We start from the raw sequence: 21,422 nt of genomic DNA, 5'->3' as shown, positions 1-21,422 counted from the left end.
CTCCTTGTGTTTTCTTCGATTGGTAGGTGTGTTTTGTGTAATACAGTATTTATGTATATATAAGCCTGCCACTCAGCCAAAGCATTAAAACCACCAATTACCTGATGCCAGTGGTCCTTTTCCGCAGGTCCCATTGTTCAAAATAATTCAGGAATGGTTTGAGGAACATTATATAGTGTTTAAGGTGCTGAATTTCTCTGTGGGATGTGCTGGAAAACCAGTCAGATTCAAGTCACCTTCAGAAATGTTGTGAGTTTACGTCTCAATGGCTCACATTAAGCCAGTCATTTTAATGTGGCTGATCAAATGCGACAGGTTTAATATGTTCTGGAACTAATATATGCCACACAAATAAAATCAGTCAGGCCCAAAGTCTCTGTGCTCCAGACATGTAAATGGATGACTGCACTTTTAGCATAGCATTAACAGGTAATTTGATAAATGTTTCTAGCAAATGAAAAACCGGGGACTCTGTGCCCATGAAAGCTTTACTTGCAGCAAGCACTAACCCAGAAATCACCGAAATCCACTCAGCACTTTAAAAGCATCCAGGGCATGTCTAAAATGCCTGACCATCGCAATGGCCAACAAAAACACACACTTGTACATAAGGGCTAGAAAAAGTCTGTGATTCACATCAGAACAGGAGTAAATATTTCAGCAATGGCACTTAATACGTCAACCAGCCAGTATCAATAATAAATAATCCATAAATTCTGAGCCTTTCAGCAAATACAATAGTGATAAAAAGGTCATGTGCATTTGCTCTCTTTGCATGCAAGAACCAAATTGGACAGGAAAAAAAATGTGCCATTATTATATATATTTGTTCTCTTACTTTTCAGCAAGAACTAGCTCCTTCAGTATACAGGCCAGGGTCATTTTAAAGCAGCCTTATGCTAAGAGAAGCAGCGGCTCCACGAATAGAAACAGAGATATTCAAAGAATTGTTCGAGCTCTAGACCTTTAGTGGTCATGTAAAATTAAAATCGAAAAGATGGAATAGAGACCAGAGGGACACCCATCTTCTCCTTGGAAAGTAAGGTTTATATTTTATGTTTTGCACATCTCTAACCAAACTTTCAAGTTATGAGCATAGAAAAGTACAGCAATTACTGAATATCTCAATTACTGAATAGCAGACAAGTCTCTAGAACTGCAGGAACTGAGGGGAAACAGATGTGTCTCTTGCTGTAAAGGCGCGATTTAAAGCTAGATTGATATGTTTTATTCCCTTGTCATGCTATTTTCAGAAATTGAGGAGGCATGTGCCACCATTTCATTTCACATGTATTGATTACAAGCTCCTCCTCAGGCAGTTCATTGCTCTCACACTGAGATAGAGCCTATTTTTTTTAAGTAAACCTGCTATTATACTGTCTGTTGGCCGCTCTTGCAAACAATCAAAAAATTGCTTCAAATATCTTTCCATAAGCTGACACAATTTCTGGAGCTCAATGATTCGCTTCTGCATCCGTCTGATGGGTTTTAGTTAAACCTCCAGAGAGAGAATTTTATGAGGACCTTTTTTTTCTGTGGCACAGCATGAGGTGTCCAAATAAAAAAAAAAAAACACACACACACAACACATGAATGCATCCAACTGTCAAAAGCCAAACGCCTCTGAAAAGCTCCGGGCAGACGGAGGGGGGATAAACCCAAGTGACCCGGGTCTTAAATGAGCTTTGAGGATCCAAATGGCAGGACTGCACAGCGGAAGACGCCCGTGGAAGCGCATGCGGATGCGATCTCCAAGCGTCACTGTGGCAAATTGCTCTCTTGGCGGTCGCCTGCTTTTCACCGCGGCTGCGAAGGCGCGACTGCCCCGCGCACGTGGCCCGTGGAACCGCGGTTAGGTACAGAGCTGCACAGGCCCCTCGATCCGTGAAAGTGAAAAAGTACCCGCACTTGAAAACAAGGGCCATTCCAAGGATGCTGCCAACACAAGCGGATACATTTCTGTCACTTTCGCCTCCCTCAGGCTCGCTGTTTAAAGGCGAGGCATTGAAATCGGCGAGCGGCCGCAAACAGGCCTCCGTCCCGGTCCGCCACTTTGCCAGGCAACAGTGCTTGCGAGGAGGCAGCCTTGAAGATGGTTCACACACAAAGAGCACGCTGCGCCAATACAAATGTCCCTCTCCATCCTCCGCTCAGATCTCTCATCACAATCTCTCACGGACATCGAGCAGGTGCCTTAGGATGTAGGACACTGGGACAGACAGGGGTGAGGACCTCAGCTTCCTTCCAGATGTTTAAATATCAGATTATGCAAAACAAGGAACACCAATTAAGAACCATACGTCTTACTGTTTTCTCAGGAGCATTCGGAGAGGAAGGGGGGATTGTGTGTGTGTTAAAAAACGATCATTTAGAGGAAGTGTGTGTGTGTGTGTGAGTCTGCAATGTCCTGGTAGGGAACAATAATGGGATATGAATGTCCCCTTTGTTCATTGGTGTTCAGACGAGCGCTGAGTCTGCATGTATAAGAAGGAGCTGCACCGCCTCTCCCACCCCTGAAATCGGAGCTGAAGCTGAGCTTCCAGCCCCAGCAATGCCAGCTGCCCTGACTGGACAGAAAACTCTCCTCAAAAAAAAACAAAAAAAAAACACTGCTGGAACCCAGGGATGATGAATAGCGGAGCTGGAGCTATTAATTCCACATAACAGCTCCATTCTTCCTCCTCAGACGTGCGCCGCTGTGGAGGTGCTTAGCGGAGACAGTAACTGTGGAGAGCTAATGCTCTCATCACAGCGAAGGAGCTTTGCCCGCAATCAGCAGGTACAATATGTTCCCTTTTGGACTGGATGTCAGCGTGACAGGACGGGAAACACCAAAAGAATGTGTGCTTCACTTAGCTTGGAGATTTCGGCCGACGCCGGCCATCTTGCGAATAGCCGCGCTTTTTCAGATTTCACTAACCTGAAAGAAATGAGTGCCTTGAAATCGCCAAACCTAGTACCTGTTTGTAATTTGTTGCTTTTATAAAAGTGCTACTAGCAAATGGAAACCATTTGTGGTCTTTGATTTAGTCTCCTAAAACACAACATGGAAATTTCAGCATTTATCAGACATCCTTATCCAGAGCGACTTGCAGTCACGGGGACAGTCCCCCCGGAGACACTCAGGGTTGAGTGTCTTGCTCAGGGACACAATGGTAGTAAGTGGGGTTCGAACCTGGGACCTTGTGGTCTTCTGGTTCAGAGGCGAGTGTTTTACCTGCTAGGCAAATACCACCCCAAGACAAAACTCTTTGCTATTTAAAGTTGTGCATCCAGGAGAGCTTATTGTTTGTCTTTAATTTTCGTCACCCAAAAAATTCACTGACATTGTTTTTACTTTAAACGCACCAATTCTCAATGATGTAAACCCCATCTTGTCAAATCATCACTTTGGCACATGTAACATGTAACGCTACACATGTAACGGCACATGTAACGCTAAACACGTAACGGCACACACATAACGCTACACGTAACGCTACACATGTAACATTGCACATGTAACGATACACACATAACATGTAACGCCACACACGTAACGCTACATGTAACACACACGCGTAACGCTACACGTAATGTCACACACGTAACGCTACATGTAACGCTAAGCATGTAAAACTACACATGTAACGCTACATATATAACACTACACCTGGACTAGCGGCGTGAAGCCTGTTCAGAGGTGTGTTGGGTCCTGATCACCCAGGTGATCTTTATGTTTCAGTCGTTGTCTCATGTCAGTTCTTGAAAGGCTGTTCTGTTGTGTTTTGACCTGCCTTTATGTCCTGTTTCTGTGTATGTCTGTTGTCGTGCCTGCTACTTCCGTTGTACCGTGACAGATAGTTTCTCAGAGCCTTGATTCAAAAAGTTTATTTTTTGAAGTAGCTGCTAACATGACTAGCTGCATATGCCTGTTGCCTCTACATAATTAAATTATTCATTCATAAGTGTTTGGTGAATGAAACACATATTAACAACACTGGCCTCATGTTTTAGGCTAATTAATTGTTTAATTGTCTAATTTTGTTCTGATCGTTTTGTTCAGAATCACATCAGATCACGTGGCAGCTCCTTTCAGCAGCCTTCCTCGTCCTAAACAGCTTTTCAAGGCAAACAGTGTAGATTGATAGCTGTGCAGCTGCCCTGCCTGTAATGCGGGAAAACTTGTATTCTCTAGTGTTCATCCTAAAATTACGCTGGAATTGAGGTGGAAATGAATAGTTATTTTGTTATCACTGGCAACAGAGAGCATGTGTTGCATCTTCAAAACATCTGCAAGCCATTTAATGTCTCAATCTAACAGATAGTCATCAGGGAAATATTACAAAACATAAGAGCTGTATACAGTGTACATCACTGTAGGACAACACTGTACCTGGCCGACAGCCCATTTCTCTCCCTATCAGCAGATAAAAAACCGAGCTGGGGCCATCTGGAGCAAACAGAACCAACTTTTTGTTGTCTGAAGGGGGATTCATTAAATTTGTGTGAGTATTTCCCCTTCTCTCTCTCTCTCTTTCACACACACACACACACACACACACACACACACACACACACACACACACACACACACACACACACACAGCTCCAAAAATAGATCAAAAGAAAGAATATTCTTCAACATCATCCTACATCAACTTGTGTGGCCTATAGCAACTCACCGTCCATCCTCCACCGTCGGTGGTCATATCACAGAAGACCTGGAACCCAGCTGGGTAATGGGTGGGGAACACTGAGTAGATCCCATCTTCCCTCTGGCCACTAGCGTAGATATCACTGCAGTCCCTGGGCCTAGAACCTAAGGGAAGAATGTTCACTGCAATTAAAGCTCTTTTTGGCATCCAAAGATGATGAATGCTGTTTGATGTAAGGTTTCAAACGTGCAGTGAGCCACTGTTCATTTCTTCATCCTTTGTTTCCCATAAGCAATTCTTAAGGAATGGTAAAAGGGAAAAAGGCTGACGTGCTCAAATCTTCATCAGTATGTATGGAGGAGGTCAGGAGAGAGCTACAGTGAGTGTCCCGGCCCATCTATAAAACATGCTGGATGGTTTTGATGGTCAAAATTACAGTCAGATCCTGATCCACCATGCAATAGTAAAAGCTGACCATCTCTCTCTGTCTGTGTATCTATGTTTGCCCATGTTGCGATAAACATTATTGTGCCTATTCAAAAATTCTAAGCAAAATCTAAAAAAAACACAGTACCATGTTTATGGTATTAATTGTTTTATTGAATTTAATTTGGATTAGAAAATCTGTCCAGACATTGTTAATGTCATGACAATGGTATCTGGAAACGCTGTATACACTGATGCAAGTCCATCACTTTTTTAAAGATTGTTTTTGCAATAATATTAATAAGGTTGAACTGATTTGAAGAAGCAATGTAAATCCTTTCATTTGTAATGTTGAAGATGGAATGTGTAAAAGATGGAACAGTAAACTCTGGCATCAACACAATGCTTTTCCTCAGAGCTCAGCTTTATAAGTCCAGTCACAGGTCTAATCCCGTGCGTGTTTAGGAGGCCGTGAGAAGACTAGGGAATGAGATGCTTTACCCTCACCGTTGGCACAGCCCTTGGGCCGGGCAGTGCGGATGGGGGCTCTCTGCAGGTCCGCCTTCAGTCGAGTCTTCACACTCCCGGTTTCCTTCTGCATGGAGTTCAGGGCGTCGCTCACCGAGTTCACTACCTTCACCATGTTCACCTGGCTCTCCGACAGCAACTGCGCGACAGAAACACTCCCTTCAGGTGCAAAGCTTACATCTGGTACACTGCTCTCCTGCCTTTTTTTACCTTAGTGGGGCAAACGAAGAAGGTGGCAGGATGCAAGAACACAAGGTGAGGCTTAAAAATGATATTTCACCAGGTCCCCGGCAAGAGCTTTTAAAAAAAGTCTGAACTGATTCAAACAAACAGCTCCAGTCCTCACAGTCTGCCTGACAAAAGGTCCACACAAAGTCAATCTGAGAAGGAATCTCAAGATATTTTAGCACCGAAATGTACTGACCCAGCGCTGGGCTAAAGCCACGTACCTCAGCGTAATGCGGCTAGCTGGTCTCAGCTGGTGCCTTGCCCGCTTCGAACCTGCGTAGATGTTTAACAAGCCGGCTTAGCAGCATTAGCTGGTCAGGTTTTTTTCAGCGCTGTTGGCAGCCAAGTAAATGGATTTACATTTTTTGATTAGGGACAGTCGCTGATTGATTGATAGTTTTAAATCTATTTAGAAGAGACATCCGAAATGTACTTGCTAATAATGCTATTACCAATAATGCTCATAGTTTCTAAAATCCCTGACAAAAATGATCTATGCAGTACACACAAGCTAAAGGTTATTGGATAGAAATTTGAGACATTTTTGCTAACATGCTAATGTATCATAAGCTAAAGTTGGAGTAATGTATCATATGAAGTGAAGTAGGAGTAAAAGTAAAGTATGTAAAGGGTTCTTTACCCTTTACATACCACAGGGGCAGTGGTGGCCTAGCAGTTAAGGAAGCGGCCTCGTAATCAGAAGGTTGCCGGTTCGAATCCCGATCCGCCAAGGTGACACTGAGATGCCACTGAGCAAAGTACCGTCCCCACACACTGCTCCCTGGGCGCCTGTCATGGCTGCCCACTGCTCACTCAGGGTGATGGGTTAAATGCAGAGGACAAATTTCACTGCGTGCACCGTGTGCTGTGCTGCTGAGTATCACATGTGACAATCACTTTCTTCTTCTTCTTTCTTTCTTTGTTGAAGAATGTAGTGTAAAATACGTCTATGCATGCATCATGTAACGTAGCCATTTAATTCAAACAAATGAATAAAGGCACTACATACTAAGAGATGCCCTGCAGACAAAGTGCAATGGCACGTATTGAGAAATGGCGCCAGGGACAGCGGTGCCCCTGTGGACAGAGGACAAACAGGAATGCAGCGGTGGGAGTAAATGCACCTCTGGCTTCGTGCGTTGTCGGTTTGCGCAGCGTGTCAGCGTAAGTGTGACAACTGCGCTTTAAACGCAGAGCAAGGGGAGGTGACTCAGCCGAGTGCAGCGCCGCGTCCTGCCGTTTGACGTGATGGCTGCTGACGTTTGGCCACTTCCTGTTTGGACGGAGGGGACACGATCACTTGCGACTCCCTCAGCGCACATTTCTCTCGCACACGTCCTCTCCCCGCAACACACATCCAGTCACCATGCCCTCAAAGCTGCCCTCCGGCCATGAAGAATACATAGAGGGCCGAAGTCCCAGCTGAAGAACCTGTTGATAGTGCGTTTTTTTTTTTTCAAATGGACTTGTTGCCTTCATGGCACAACGTTCCACTATATTCAATTCTATATTGAACAGCATTGAGTTTTTGAATAAATGTGGAACAAGTGACAGCTATAGGTAATGTAAAAAAAATAATTAAGATGAACGTATAAACAACACCATATTGTAACTATGTAATAATATTTATATTCCCCATCCAGTTGCAAATAAACCTGAGGTGGATTTCTGTACATTTTACTCCTGCCTTAATGCCCATGACCTTAGGTCATGGTATTCCCTTCTGTATTTACAACAGCCAGCATGTACATTATGGTATATAATACCACAATGCATACAGGGTGGTAGTAGCCTAGTGGGTAACACACTCACCTATAAACCAGAATACCCAGGTTCAAATCCCACTTACTACCATTGTGTCCTTGAGCAAGACTCTTAACCCTAAGTTGCTCCAGGGGGGACTGTCCCTGTAACTATTGATTGTAAGTTGCTCTGGATAAGGGCGTCTGAAAAATGCTGTAAATGTAAATATGGAGTTCTTCATATAGACCTTGTTTGATAAATATAGATCTTTTGGAGGAAATGTTACACCATGAAAACCCATATCATGCCACATCAGGGCTCTTACAGGGCCTGGTGGACGACAGTTTAAGTGCCGATGTTTACAAATGATTACATGCAAGAATGTAATTTCATCTGTGTGATGAAATTGTAATGTTGAAATTCAAATGTGTTTTTAATAAAGACATTTTTTTCCACAATGACATTGCAGAGGACATTCATCTGTAGTTTACTGATGCTTACAGAACTGTCCAAAACTCACGAAGGCACATAATTTGCAGCAATCATTATTACGTTAAAGTGTGCGGCATAATATGTCCCTGGATGCGGGGAGAGCCAAGGTTTCATGCGAGCAGGTGAATCGATGCAGAAGTAATGCATAAATTCCTGCTAGCATGCGGATAATTCCAGAACAATCAGAAGACAGGATCTGAACAGCCGTCTCTTGATAATCTTTATCTTCAGAGGACAAGTCTGTGGCTACTGCACAGAGGAAATTTGTCACATCAGTGAGCAATTTCACACTTTTTCTACCATTAGAGCGCCGCTCTTGGTTGAAAAGGGGTAAAGGGCTAACAAATGGGAATGCGTGGGACCTCCCGGGAACAGGAGCAAATACACCAGGGTCACACCTCGGACTGGAGATAATTAGCTGCTTAAATGCCCATTAGCTGTGTCATAACATTTTGGGCTGATGGAGCTTTGAATGGTTTTATAATATGTACATAATTTGGAAACAACTTCTTTGACTCCTTTGACATTAAACTTAAAGCACTTTGGTCAAAACCATTATGGAAATGCGTTTGGATTAGGTGCCGTAAAACAATTAACACGTGCAAGGAGCGAGCCAAAGCCTTTAAAACTGTGTTTGTGTGTTCATTAATTTAAAAGACGACAAGAAAATCATACTGTGATCATTAATAACCCCTCAGACAGTTTGGCGCGCTTGGCGTAAAATATTGTTGCAGGAATAAAAGACAAATGTGCAGAAGACTGCTGGGGAAGCTTTGCAGAATTGCTCAGTGATTTGTTGCCGGCCATTTTCCCATCCAAGGACATCATTTTTTTTTTTGTTTTTGTTTTTTTGGTGGGTGGGCGAATTAGGAAAGATTTCTTCGACCTTCCACACAGTGTCATTACTCACATTTTGGGGGGTCTTCAGTTGCAGTGCATGTATGACGTAGCCCAGATAAACAAACAAGCGCTACTGTGGTCTGACATCCACCTCACGAGTGGCATTAATGAAGGCTTCGGCTGCGCGGCCTCGCCGCTTGGCACCGCTGACAAGACCCTTATCGTGGGGTCTGTTAGCTTTAATGCGAGAGACCGCGCTGGTGCTTTCTGCCAGACAGCAGATGCCTCCTTCGCCATAGAAGATGGGGGATGTGCCAGTCCGTATTAATTTCAGCGCCGCGCTGACAGATGAGTCAACCCTCACCCTGTGCTCTGGCGAGGTAAAGGGCAGAGAGGGAGACGCCCGGGGGGGGAGGACGAGGTGTTTTTATTGCATGGGAGATGCAGGAACAATTTACTCAGCGATCACCGGAGGCGCTCCTCCTAATGATGCTACTTTGATAATTAACCGGGAGACGCCTGCGGTAAGGGGAGCGCCGGTGGTGACACCAAAGCCAACTTTCCTGACACATCCGTATGCTGTGCACTGATGCCCTCAGTGGTACGTTCCTGAAAGCCCAGCTTTCTGTGTTTATGGCTTAATTCCCATTTCTATGTTTGAAGCTCAAGCTAACTGGCTATATCCAGCAGCGGCGACTTGAAAGCAAACTGTGCGCGAATAGCCTGATATTCTACAGTATAAAATTCTCTTCTGATGCTGTGACAGGGCAGTATTTTTAAGTATTAACTATGTTTAAAAAGAGAAACTAACTTCCCTTTTTGTTGGTATGTTATTATTTCTGTCACCCAGAACATGATCTTTATTGACAGAGTTTAAAATGGGAGGAGCCTGATGATTGACAGATCTCATGCACGCTTTTTCCTCATTTGTTTATTTCTTGTTTTTATGTAAATTCTAAGGACGTCTTTGACCTTACAATAGCACACTAGCCTTAAGTTAGGCACGTATGCCAACTTGATAATAGGGCCTTTCTGTTTAGCCAATTTTAAGCACACAGCTTATTTAGATCTATTTAGAAGATATGTGGTAGCAGAGCATTACAGAGCCCTTCCATAATATTCCTGAGTGTTTCCTGACGTTTTGAGGCTGAAAAGCATAATGATGGGGGTGGCTGGATATTTTTCAGCCTCATTAATGGCCGTGCAGCTTTTGCCGAGTCAGGTTCTCACAGGCACCCACAACCGGAACCCATCCGGTGTCTCAATGGCACCCAGAGGACAAATATACTCAGGGCCTCAGCGTTTTCTCCTCCATTGCTAGTGAAAGCAGCCCAACTGATTAATATTAAACATAGACACAATTCCCTGTTGTGTGGGTTGCCCAGAGAGAAATCAGCGTTTTAATGGGCTCCACAGATGTCTTTCTTCTGAGGTTGATTCTAATTCCTTTATAATGCCTATACACTCAAGTGACAATGCATTGGAAGCAATCAATATAAATGCACAAGGCTCTGCAGTTATTGCGAAATGTATCCTAATGACACTAGTAGCGATATTCAAGGAGTTCTGGACAATTCCAATTCACTTTCACCACTGTATATTGGATGAAATCGTTTAGTCTGTGGTGCAGCAGACACCGGTGGCCTAAGGTAAAAGATATTACTAGACAAGGCCCAGTAAGTCTGTAGATCTGCTGTTCTACACTGTTACTCCTGACGTTGACTTTGACTTAAAATGTGTTTTTTAGTTTGTTCTTTAATAAGATACATCCATATGCCCTTCAGGGCGTAATATCTCATTGCTATAGAGTTGCCTTTGAGTTTATGAAAAATAATGACAGAATACAGTGGATCTACTACGTTAGTGGCCTCTGAGGGTTGAAATCATGGTTGGAGTGGTGGAATACGACCCCTGCCTGCTCTGCCAGTCGTCGCTTTGATAAGGCTTTGTTGTTATTGCCTAGCAAGTAAATTTAATGAAACTGTCACTCTTGCTCAGCCAATGCATTCATATAAAAACATGAGGCTGAACATTAACGCTGGAGGTCCCGCTCTGTCACGGAGGCCGTCCCTTACACTTTGTTTGGGAGTCTCGTAGTCTTGTAGTCTTTTTTGTTCGTGGAATCATTAGGCAAGCTTTCATTCTGTAAATGCATTCATGCAAATTATGATGGAGAATACAAGTTTGTCAGTAGGCAGGACCGATTAATTTGATTAGGTTGGTATTTTCTGCCTTTACATAAAACTTACTGTGATTAATTATGTATGACTTCAACACAACAGTAGCAAGAGGTACGTAGAAATGATCTAGCTGTCATATCCCAGGTAAAATGCAATGTAATTCTCCATCTATTTGTGAACATTTTATGCCATGTGCAAATATGACACGATTAAACCTTGTGTCTATTATTGGTAGCGCTTAAGCCTCCAGATACGAAGCTTTAAACCAGCAAAAAATGTTTATGTCAGTCAGGATTACTATAACAGTACTCAGAATGCATAAAATTATAATTATATGGGTGGGCTATGTGGTATACTTGGAACTTTAATCAAAATAACTTTAACAAAACATCTATGGAGTGACAGACCTTAGAATGACTTTGCTTGGATTTTGTTGCCAGAAAATCATATTACATCATCTGTATGCATTACCAAAAAAAACTTTTACGAGTCAGGGAAACGTGATATAGTAGATCGAATGTCTGGATTAGTATGATACAAATTATGCAAGCATAGTCATATTGTGTCTTTGTGGTGAAAATGCACAGATTACCCTGACAAGACAATGCGTAAAGGAGGCGAAATATAAACCACGCTAATCCCCATTGAATGAGCTACTATAACTGGTCCAAATATGACAAATTGAAACAGATTAATGAAAAGTTTGATTAAAAGTGACAAAGGAGGGAAGTGTGGTTTTTGACCCCTTTTAGCCACATGAGATGAACAGAATAGATTGTAAAGAAAGAAACCGTCCTGGCAGGAAACACACTTTGTATCTGAGTGTTTATTTTTGCCCTCGTTTCACACTAGGTTAATTCCATAATCCGGCATTAGGGAGGTGTCTTAATCCCCAAGGTGGCATTGTGATTCTCTGAGCCACAACCAGGCTTTGGAGGTGAGAGCATCTGACCTGGATAAGGCGTCCCTGCTCGGTCTGCAGGGTGTTCAGCTCCTGCCCAATGTTGCTCTGGCCTCGCCGCAGGGACTCGTACTCCATCTTTAGTTGGCTGGCGTGGGCCGACAGCTTGGCAACCTCTTCTGCCAGCTTGACCAGCAGGGCCCGGTCCTGGCCCTTGACCGACTTGAGGTCGGAGTCGTGGTCCGTCAGCGAGTGCAGCAGAGAGGTCTGGACACCCTCAAGCCGCAGGAAGTTGTTATTGTAGTCGGGGCAGTTAGGGTCGATGAAGATGTTGATGCGCGAGCCGTCACCCCTGTCGACCGTCACCAGGGCATTGCCCTCATTCTGGTTGGTACTAATGATGGGTGGGCCGTCCGGGCCGGGGGGTGCCTGGTAGTGGTTCATGAGGAGGATGGTGCCAGTCACCGTGACGGCCAGCAACACCGCCACAAATAACAGGATGGTGCACAGGAGGTAACTGCAGCTCATCCTCTGCAGGGGGGAGAATAAGAAGCAAAGACCACCATTAGGGAGCATGCAAAGAATCTGAAAGGCAGCCAGCACCTACAAATGCTGATTGGCAGGAGGGTAGACTTTCCCCAAGTTATACTTACAAAGATGTCTTTTATTATTAATGCACATGAAACACAAAATGGCCCAGAACCCACATGCCCCAGAATTCAGCGTTCTAACTACAGCGAGCAGAAGTGCACTACATCATAGTAAGCATACAGCAGGGGGGAACGAGAAACTACAACTCATTTTTTATGATTGCTCTGAACTCGTGAGTGCACTGAAATATAAATTGCTCCAGTCTTAGAAGCTGCCCGCTGTTTCTCCGCTCTTGTCAGTGGTGCAAGTGGGAGGGAAGCTAGAAATACGGTGTGCTGAATGATTTGTTTGTAGGATGACACCTCAGCTAAGAACGTTCTGATTAAGGAGCCATTTGACTTCATATGATTGGATCACAGTTGGGATTCATTAGGCCTGTTGGCCACAAAAAGTATTGAAATGCACAGTCTCGACTTGTATTAACAACACAGTTAATATCAAATAATTAATAATACTGATTTAGGATATTAGAGTGGCTTAGCAAGTGAGAATCAATAGAATTCTAATTATATTATTATCAATACTCCCTGTTTCAAAAAGGAGTTTTATAAAGGTGCATCCTTTACATTTTTTCAATGAAAGGTGTTAGCAGAAAAAGTGTAACCAGAACATTTGGTGGAACATCTGCCTTTGGTTTTTGAATTTCAAGTTTCTTTTCAAAGATCGATGCCGTAAATGCAAAGAAAAGTGTTAATTGGTCGGCTGTGGTGAAACATTCTGTGGCTGATAGCAAAGCCCCAGTCTGGAGGTCTATAAATGGTGTTTAGCAAAAGTACCTCATTAGAATGTATTCTTCCCCAGACAGGGTCTCATAAGATTTCTGTATTTTATTAACATAAATACATAGAACAATAATTAAATATGGACAGAAATACATTATTCATAGCAGCATAACAATAGTGCTACACAGGCGTAGAACCCAGGGCCTGTCTTCTGCGTGAACGGGTGTCAGAATTGCACAGAGAGAAAGTTGTAAAGCAAACCCTCTATATTTTGATGGGCAATCCCAATAGCCTTGGGAGCGGAGTACAAGCACACAAGGACCCTTGAAGCTCTCTTGTTTGTTTCCTTCCTATGAGATTTATTTTCTTTGCTTTGTTTTTGTCCCTCCCCACTATTTCACTAATGCTTATTTCAACATTTCGTGTGACAGCCGGAAGTGCTCCCTTGTGTCATGGCAGAGAACCCACTGCACATTTCCATTGTCTGTCACTCCGTCCATGACACTGAGTGGCTCAATACCTGCACAGAACTGCAGCACAACACTGCCTGAAAGAGCTGGAGCAGTCGCTGGGTTTACCTCCGCCACGTTGCAACGTGCGCAAGCTGCACACTTCCGTATCGGGGGGGGGATGCATAAATACATACGCGCCATATACATGTGGGACTCCGTAATTACCCGTTGGATATTAATAGATTATTAGAGCTTAGCCGTGTGTCGGTGCAAACGCTGCAACACCCAGCAGACAGAGGAAAGTAGGCAGGAGCCCGAAGCCAAGTCGGTCCCATGCCCCACAGCATCCTCTGCAGGCACTGTCATATTTATTTTAAAGATAATTAATGTGCACAGCGATTCCAGCCTACTTTGCCAGGCAGTGCTTGGGGAAGCGGCCTCAGATCAATTTGTTACAATAAGGCAACAATGCCTCCCTGTCTGCTGGAATTAACAAGCCTTTATTTTTGCACCCCCTCCCCCACCCCCCTCCATATTTTGTTGCCTTGGCATGCAGAGGAGTCCGAGACCTTTCTGGAGCCCCAGGGGCCGGGCCTCTGCTTGAGGGAGAGGAATGAAGACTAACCCAGATCACCCGGGGTGAAAGTCACATCAGTTGTGGCCTGTGTGGTTTATTTATACATTCACAGAGGCTACTTGGGAGGTTTCCGGAGGAATCCTCAGCCGGGCTCTCAGGAATGGGGTGGGGGGATGATTAAGAAAACAGAAATAAATAAATATGCGGAATGGACCATCATATCCTTTTCCTCATTTTTAAATGATAAGTACCCTCTCTCGTGAGACGGCTGCTGTTGTCATTTCTTCTGCTCTGCCAAAAATATGAGACTTCAGATACATGCAAACACATGCACACCAACTGGACGGGAGTTCAAGTTTACCGAAATAGCCTAATTGTGTTTGTGCAAATATGCTTTAATGTATTAAAATTGTAATTTGCATTTTCTCAGCCATCAGCTGTCCCCAGTCAGCCTCATTGCTCCATAAAATGTGATTCCAGAAGCCCGAATGCTCCTTTTTTGGGCATGAGATTGTGGTACAGCCACACTCAGCTGACCATGGACAATGTCCAACGACTGTGCGTTTTCTTAATCTTTTGAGAAGGCCGACCAAAAGCGGGGCCTGACAGGGCCTTCAGAGAACCGTGAAAAACAAAAAGGCAGCGGAGCAGCTTCACCTCCATTCTCCCGTTTCACCTCTGTTACAGACAGGCCAGAATGACACTGATACACCTGCCTCAAGACACAAGGGAGGTCACCCGGGCTGACACATGGGAGAGAGCGCCTGACAGCACAACTGATTGCTTATTTGGGCTTTTTGGAGGTGAGGTGTCAATTACTCCCAGTAACACTGGTCCCAAGTAATGGGGCAAATCCAGTGAAGAGGGCCGCTGGTCACCTTCAAATCTGGAAAGTAAAAAGCCAAGAAAGGTCATGGTCACTAAGCATTTCGATGCAAAGGTGAAATCCATTTGTGATATGCACTATTACTACCATATCTTTAAAAATTCCAATTTTTTCATAAAAAAATGGGGGTTGCCTTATACACTGGCCAACATTTATTTTGAACGAATAATGCATTTTTTTAGTAGCAAAAAGCTTCTTTTGTGGAATTTGTGCACCTAGGGGCACCGCCTCATCACCATATGGCAACATCTGTAATTCAACCAGGATCCATATTCATGTGTCTTGCCACCCCCCCCCCCCTGCTGTATGTGTGCCGTGTGGATTCATGAGCTTTTGAACTGACATTCATGCTGGAATAAGTCACTGACGTCCCTATTTGTCGCCGAGTCAGTAAATAGCCAAGCGGCGCAGCCTTGGCTGCCATGTCCTTATCTGAAATGATACGCTCACGCGGGTTTTGCATTTAAAATATAAAAGCGTTGGTTGCGACGTGAGTGATTGCATGTCGTGGCGGGGAGATCGCGGCTCAGCATCATGCCTTATGCACGGTAATCCTCTTGACGCGATGACCCCGATAGGGGCTGCGGTTCCAACGTCGATAAACAGGGCTCGCGGCTTTGGAAGTTCGCTCTAACGACGCTCGGCACGGGGCGGGTGGACGGCAGCCAGGAAATCGCAGCCGCTGCTGACAGGTCGCTGCTTTACAGGGCCCGGCCCTGCTGTAACACAGATATCAGAGCCGTCCTAATGACACGATATCGGGGTGTTAGGAGGGGCTCGCAATTGGCCGGCAGGGTCTGATATCACCGGTTTTAAATCAAGACATTGACCTGCCTGCAGGCCACAGATGAAACGTCTGACACTTAGGCAATTTCGTTTTTATTACTTGTCAAACGGACGTGCGGTTTTTACTGGCCCCACACGCGCCAGCGCTTAACCCTTTACTGACGTCCCGCTGTCCAGCAGTATCACATCCCATAAAAAAAAACAACACATGGCTAGTGCACCAAAACATGAAGGAGAAGCTGATCACATTCTGCAGTTTTTCCAAAACTGAGGGCCTTAATCTTGGAGGGTCTGGACAAGTGAGGGATTAAAGCAGACAGATGCCCTCACAGATGTGGACGTGCCGCTTAAGGGGAATAAAAATGGAAAAACAAGCCAGCATCCAAGCATATGTGTCTGCTTCCTTATCTGCTCCAGGCAGCTTCCGAAGTGGTTTAAACCGAGCTGGATGACCTGGTGCCGCAATTAATGCTCCCTCTCGGCGCATGTGGACACGGCCTCTTTGCAGTGGATACAGTGCAGTAAATCTGATGGCAATCTGCGAAGAGCAGCTGCCCGTGCCAGCGACGCCGTCAGGGATTAAGGCGGATCACCTTGAGGAGCGGGCCCTCGCGCTTCGGCAAGGCCTACAGCCGCCACACAAAGGGCCAGACGCGTCTTAAGGCCCCGAAGCGGGACGAGAATGTTTGAGCTTGTGATATGAAGTAATGCGAATGAATAAGAGGCCTCACACGCACCACTCCCGACAAAACAAGGTTTTAGTAAACATGGGGCGAGCAGATGCCAAGGCTTACCCCTGATCTGCAAAGTGGCTTTTGCGGGACGTATCTTTCCTCTCCGGCTTACTTGTTGCAAAGCGCTGCATGTCAAGTCCCGTTTCTTTTCTCTTGGTCACCGGGCCCACGGCAGAACAAAACTGGCCCACTTCAAAAGCCCCCCCCCCTCGCAACGTTCTCACTGGTTCATTAGCCTCTTTAAAGCTGTAAATATTTAATACAATGAACATGGGAGACCCTGCAAGCTTGGGGGCCTGTGGTCTGCTTACTCATCCCCCCCCACACACACACACACACTCACTCACACACACACACCAGCACTGGCCAATTAAAAACACCCCCCCCCTCCCCGCTTTTACGTGTGATCCTGGTACCCTTGCCAGGAGGGGGGATGTCATGCAGTCCACCCTCTATTATGAAGATCCGCGGGAAAAAAACGGTATCGCCGCTTCACCTTGTTTGCACGCCGCAGCCACAATACGCAGGATAACGCAATCCCCACTCATTTACCCCGCCGATAATCTGCTTACTGCTCACAGTCGGGTGAAACCGAAGGATTTGTCTGGTCGGTGCAGATGGCATCATGCCATCTGAAAAAAAAACACTTTTTATTTAGTCTTAAACACAAATGGGATTACGGCGAGCTCTACACGCTGACTGCAAACAAACAAAAATAAAAAAAGCAATTCTAACAGTTTTACCTCCAATTTCCCTCTGATATTAGAATACAAACGAAAAGCATATTTGCACATCGCACTGTGCAGGTTTTCATATTTTAAAAAAAGTGCAAGTCTGCAGGTCAACAAATTCTCTTCTTTGCATAAGCATTAGACATTTACGGTAAATTTGCACAGTGAGGCATATAATGGCGTTTGATAAGCACAGACACTTATTCAAAAGTTTGTATTTCTGCTTCACCCTGAAAGCATCAAGCAAATTCATGCAATTACCTTTTCTCCTCATTTTTTCTATGCTCTACTCCTATGGCTAAATAGACAAAAATGGATGTGAAATGACTTCAAATTCAATTGGAATGCTAAAGTGCACAAACCTAAATAAATGCACAACCTTGGCAAAAGCCAATGAACAGGGAACAAAAGCATAACACTTTATTAGAACCCAGGTTATGAGACTAAATATATTGCAGAGCCACTCAATAACCTTATATTAAGCACCCATTTAAGCTCATTCAAATTGCCTTCTGGATTGGTTTGCCATTATTGTATTCAGAATATTTCTTTTGCATTTCCTGAATAATGTCAACTAATTCGACTTTGAAAGCCAAAAATGGGTCTTCAGTTACTTTGTTGATAGGCGGTGCTTGCTAACTTTGCCTGTATCTGCGTTCAGAGGACACATCCAGGCAGCAAACAGCCATTTGAACCAATCAACATGACCTAAACGTGAAGTTGGGCCACTTCTGAATGATTACTAATCACGTTTTCTATCAGAACATACATGGTTAGGCCTAGATCGGGTCACATATTCTTTAAGCGGGCAAAAGGACTGATGGTGGTCTTACTGAATTGTTGGCCTAACAATTGTTTGCTACCAGGGAAGGTATCGACCTGAGAGTCACATGCATTCTCCCCTTTCTTTTAACACTTTGTATGTACATATTGCAAGACAAGCATTTCAGCAGGAAACATGGCTCTGCGTCACAACCATTTTGCAAAAGAATGGGAGAAGAAAACAGGGCAAAGCCTCTGTTTGGGGGACATACTTCAACGAATCTAATGCTTGTGCTCAACAAATGTTTCTGACTGTCCTCTTTATTATCAGAAATGAGTCAGGAAAGTGCAAGCTGAGTGTTTCCTGCTCGTCCGGCAGCAGCATGTAATAACTCCATGCGCTAGATCTCTTTTGCCCCACGAATTGAGGCAATTTTGACCCAAATTCCAGATAATACCATCTGCAGCATTCACCTGAGGTCATGGCTGAGTTTTTTAATACACGATTAACTCAGGCTAATGGAGCACTAATTGCTTGTCGCTATCTACCACCAGGGTTGTGCTATAGCATGTTTGCTGGTGTATTTGTGTTTATCGGTTTATCTCTTTATGTGCTCTCACAGGCTGCCATAACTCGTGCGCAGCTCTGCAGTCCCAGTCCGTACCAGTTTGTGTGTGTGTGTGTGTGTGTGTGTGTGTCTGAGTGCGTTTCCAGCATCAGGCAGCACTGACAACCTGCCCCTCTGTGCAGGTCCTCCTGTCAGAGGACTCCAAGGGCAGCCAGCGATGTGTGCAGGCGGTGATTTGTCTTTCGGGTTGGAGCGCGACTCCCGGGGCCGCATCCCGGGGCCGCGCCATAACTCACAGCGCCGCCTCCCCTCCTCGCCTCCCCTGGCGCTGCGCAGCGCACAACACCGATGCCCGGCCTCTCCCGGACCTGACACTGCAAATCCACATCGCGACATGGGGGCGTCACAAAACCACAGCAGCCCCGGATCGCACAATGGGCAGGTCGCTCGCCGCAGATGTGCAGCGCGTCACGAGCCCTTCGCTCAGGAGTAAATTCAGTTGTCTGTGTTCGCCGGAGAGAGCCAGGAACAGAACTCGCCGGCTGGAAATCCATGCATGACAATTACTTCGAAAAGTCTCAAATACGAAACGCCTCAGGCTCTTTACATAATTTCCTTTTGAAACCAGGGCTGTTCACCCCCCCCCCCCACCACCACCCACCCTGGCCTACCCCTCCAACTTTTTTTAAAGAGACTTCATATCCAAGGAGATTCAAAGGAGGTGCTGCAAAGTGTTTGGAATTCTACAAAAAAAAAAAATAAGCCTCTTCCCTGGACAAAAGGGGTCATTTGCTATTTCAGGAGCCATGAAGGGCTTTCTTAGCTGGGTCAAGCTGCCGTGCGACCAAATGCATGGGATGCAAACTCACGTAACACCATGCTTCAAGTAATTACTCAACTTAATAAGCAGAAGAGTCTTTTTTAAGATTATTACACGTCAGAATCACAGAAATCCGTTTTTTTTTTGTGCGAGTGTGACTCATTGAAGAACCATACAAGGCTTTGGCACTACAGCTTGTCAGATGCGTGAAAGCACGAATGCAAAAATGTCTTACTCATCTAAGTAACTGTATTTGCTTTTATCTGTGGTGAAAATGGCAATTCTGCCAACATCTCGTTTATTCATGCAGAGCCGAGATCGCTGATCCCACCATATCCCACCGGCTAGTTACTGCTCTAGGTTTTCACAAATATGCAGGTATATACAGTACTGATATACAGTACTCAGAGTTTAGGAAACTGAAGTGGCTGAATGGTCAGTGAGGCAGGTCTTATTGACCATGTGACACTCAAAGAGGGCATGCAGCGTCACATGAAACTGCACACACCTGGGACATTGTAGGCACGATTCAGGTCAAGAACTAAAGGGAATGTATTGGCCTGGTGATGAGAGGTGTCTGGTTTCCTCCAAATGTGATGCCTGCCATTCACACCAAAGAGTTCAATCTTTGCCTCATGAGACCAGAACATTTTGTTTCTCATGGTCTGAGAGTCCTTCGTGTGCCTCTTTCTAAGGAGTGGTTTCCATCTGGAGACTCTACCATACAGGCCTGATTGGTGGAATGCTGCAGAGATTCTAGACAGTTCTTCTCTATCCATAGAGGACCTCTGGAGCTCTGACAGGTTTTGGGCCCTTCTCAGTTTAGGTGGCCAGCCAGCTCTAGGAAGAGTCATGGGGGTTTTGATCTTTTTTCCACTTACAGATGATGGAGGCTACTGTGCTCATTGGGTCCTTCAAAGCAGCAGAAGTTTTTCTGTAATCTTCCCCAGATTATGAGCTTCATGGCAAAGGATGTGAATACTTATGTAATAGTTTCTTTTAAAAAAATATCCGAAACCTCAAGTAAACCTTTTTTACGTTGTCATTATGGGATTTTGTGTGTAGAATTTTGAGGAAAAATGAATTGAATCCATTTTGGAATCAGGCTGTGCAACCCTGCATTTTCATTAGAAACATCGGCTGAGCTGGTCACACAACAGCCACATTGCAACTTTAAACAGTAATATTTATTCAGACTGTCAGTGACAGATCACCGATGCTGAAGTGCCGATCTGACCTGACAGCTGCCAAACTCTGGCCCGGGCCGGCACCACTGCTTTTTCAGCTCAAAATATCTAAATATAATATGCCAGAGCTTCTTATTTGGAGAAATCTGTCAAGCTACAATATATAAATTCGTATTTATTCTCCCTTTGTGCTCGGTGCCCCTTCTCTTGCCCCGTCACTTATCAGCTTGATGTGCTTTTCATATATCGGTAGTCGGAGGGCACGTCCCGGAGCTCTAGGGGTCAAAGCCATTTACACTTCCTTGGAAGTGAAATCACACAACTGTGACCTTGGATCAGAGGACCAATCAGAACAAAACTTTAAGAGCCATCAGTAATCCCCTCTGACGCTTCGCTTGTTACGAATAGCACAAATTAGAAAGAAAAAGGTGATATTAACTGGAGGAAATGACAACTGTGGCCCGGGGGAAGTGGTAAAGCTTTGGCAAACTAAACGGTTAAACAACATTGTGATCATTTAACAAGAGCCCTCTTTAGTGCTCCACTTTAGAAACTGCCAATTAGTTTTGC

The 21,422-nt window shown here is 44.7% G+C and overlaps 1 protein-coding gene across 1 annotated transcript in view; it reads right to left on the bottom strand.

Annotated features, from left to right (window-relative positions):
- The window catches only part of fibcd1a (fibrinogen C domain containing 1a), a 60,384-nt gene that overhangs the window by 31,291 nt on the left and 7,671 nt on the right, over nt 1-21,422 (bottom strand). The window contains exons 3-5 of the mRNA XM_028997158.1: nt 12,027-12,506; nt 5,565-5,730; nt 4,665-4,801 (exon numbers count right to left, since the gene is read on the bottom strand). Coding sequence (XP_028852991.1) covers nt 4,665-4,801; nt 5,565-5,730; nt 12,027-12,506 — 783 coding nt within the window. The remainder of the gene's footprint in view (nt 1-4,664; nt 4,802-5,564; nt 5,731-12,026; nt 12,507-21,422) is intronic.

This window comes from Denticeps clupeoides, chromosome 11 (assembly GCF_900700375.1).
Source record: "Denticeps clupeoides chromosome 11, fDenClu1.1, whole genome shotgun sequence".
In the NCBI taxonomy this organism is placed as follows: domain Eukaryota; kingdom Metazoa; phylum Chordata; class Actinopteri; order Clupeiformes; family Denticipitidae; genus Denticeps; species Denticeps clupeoides.
This window is presented reverse-complemented; position numbering and strand designations above follow the sequence as displayed.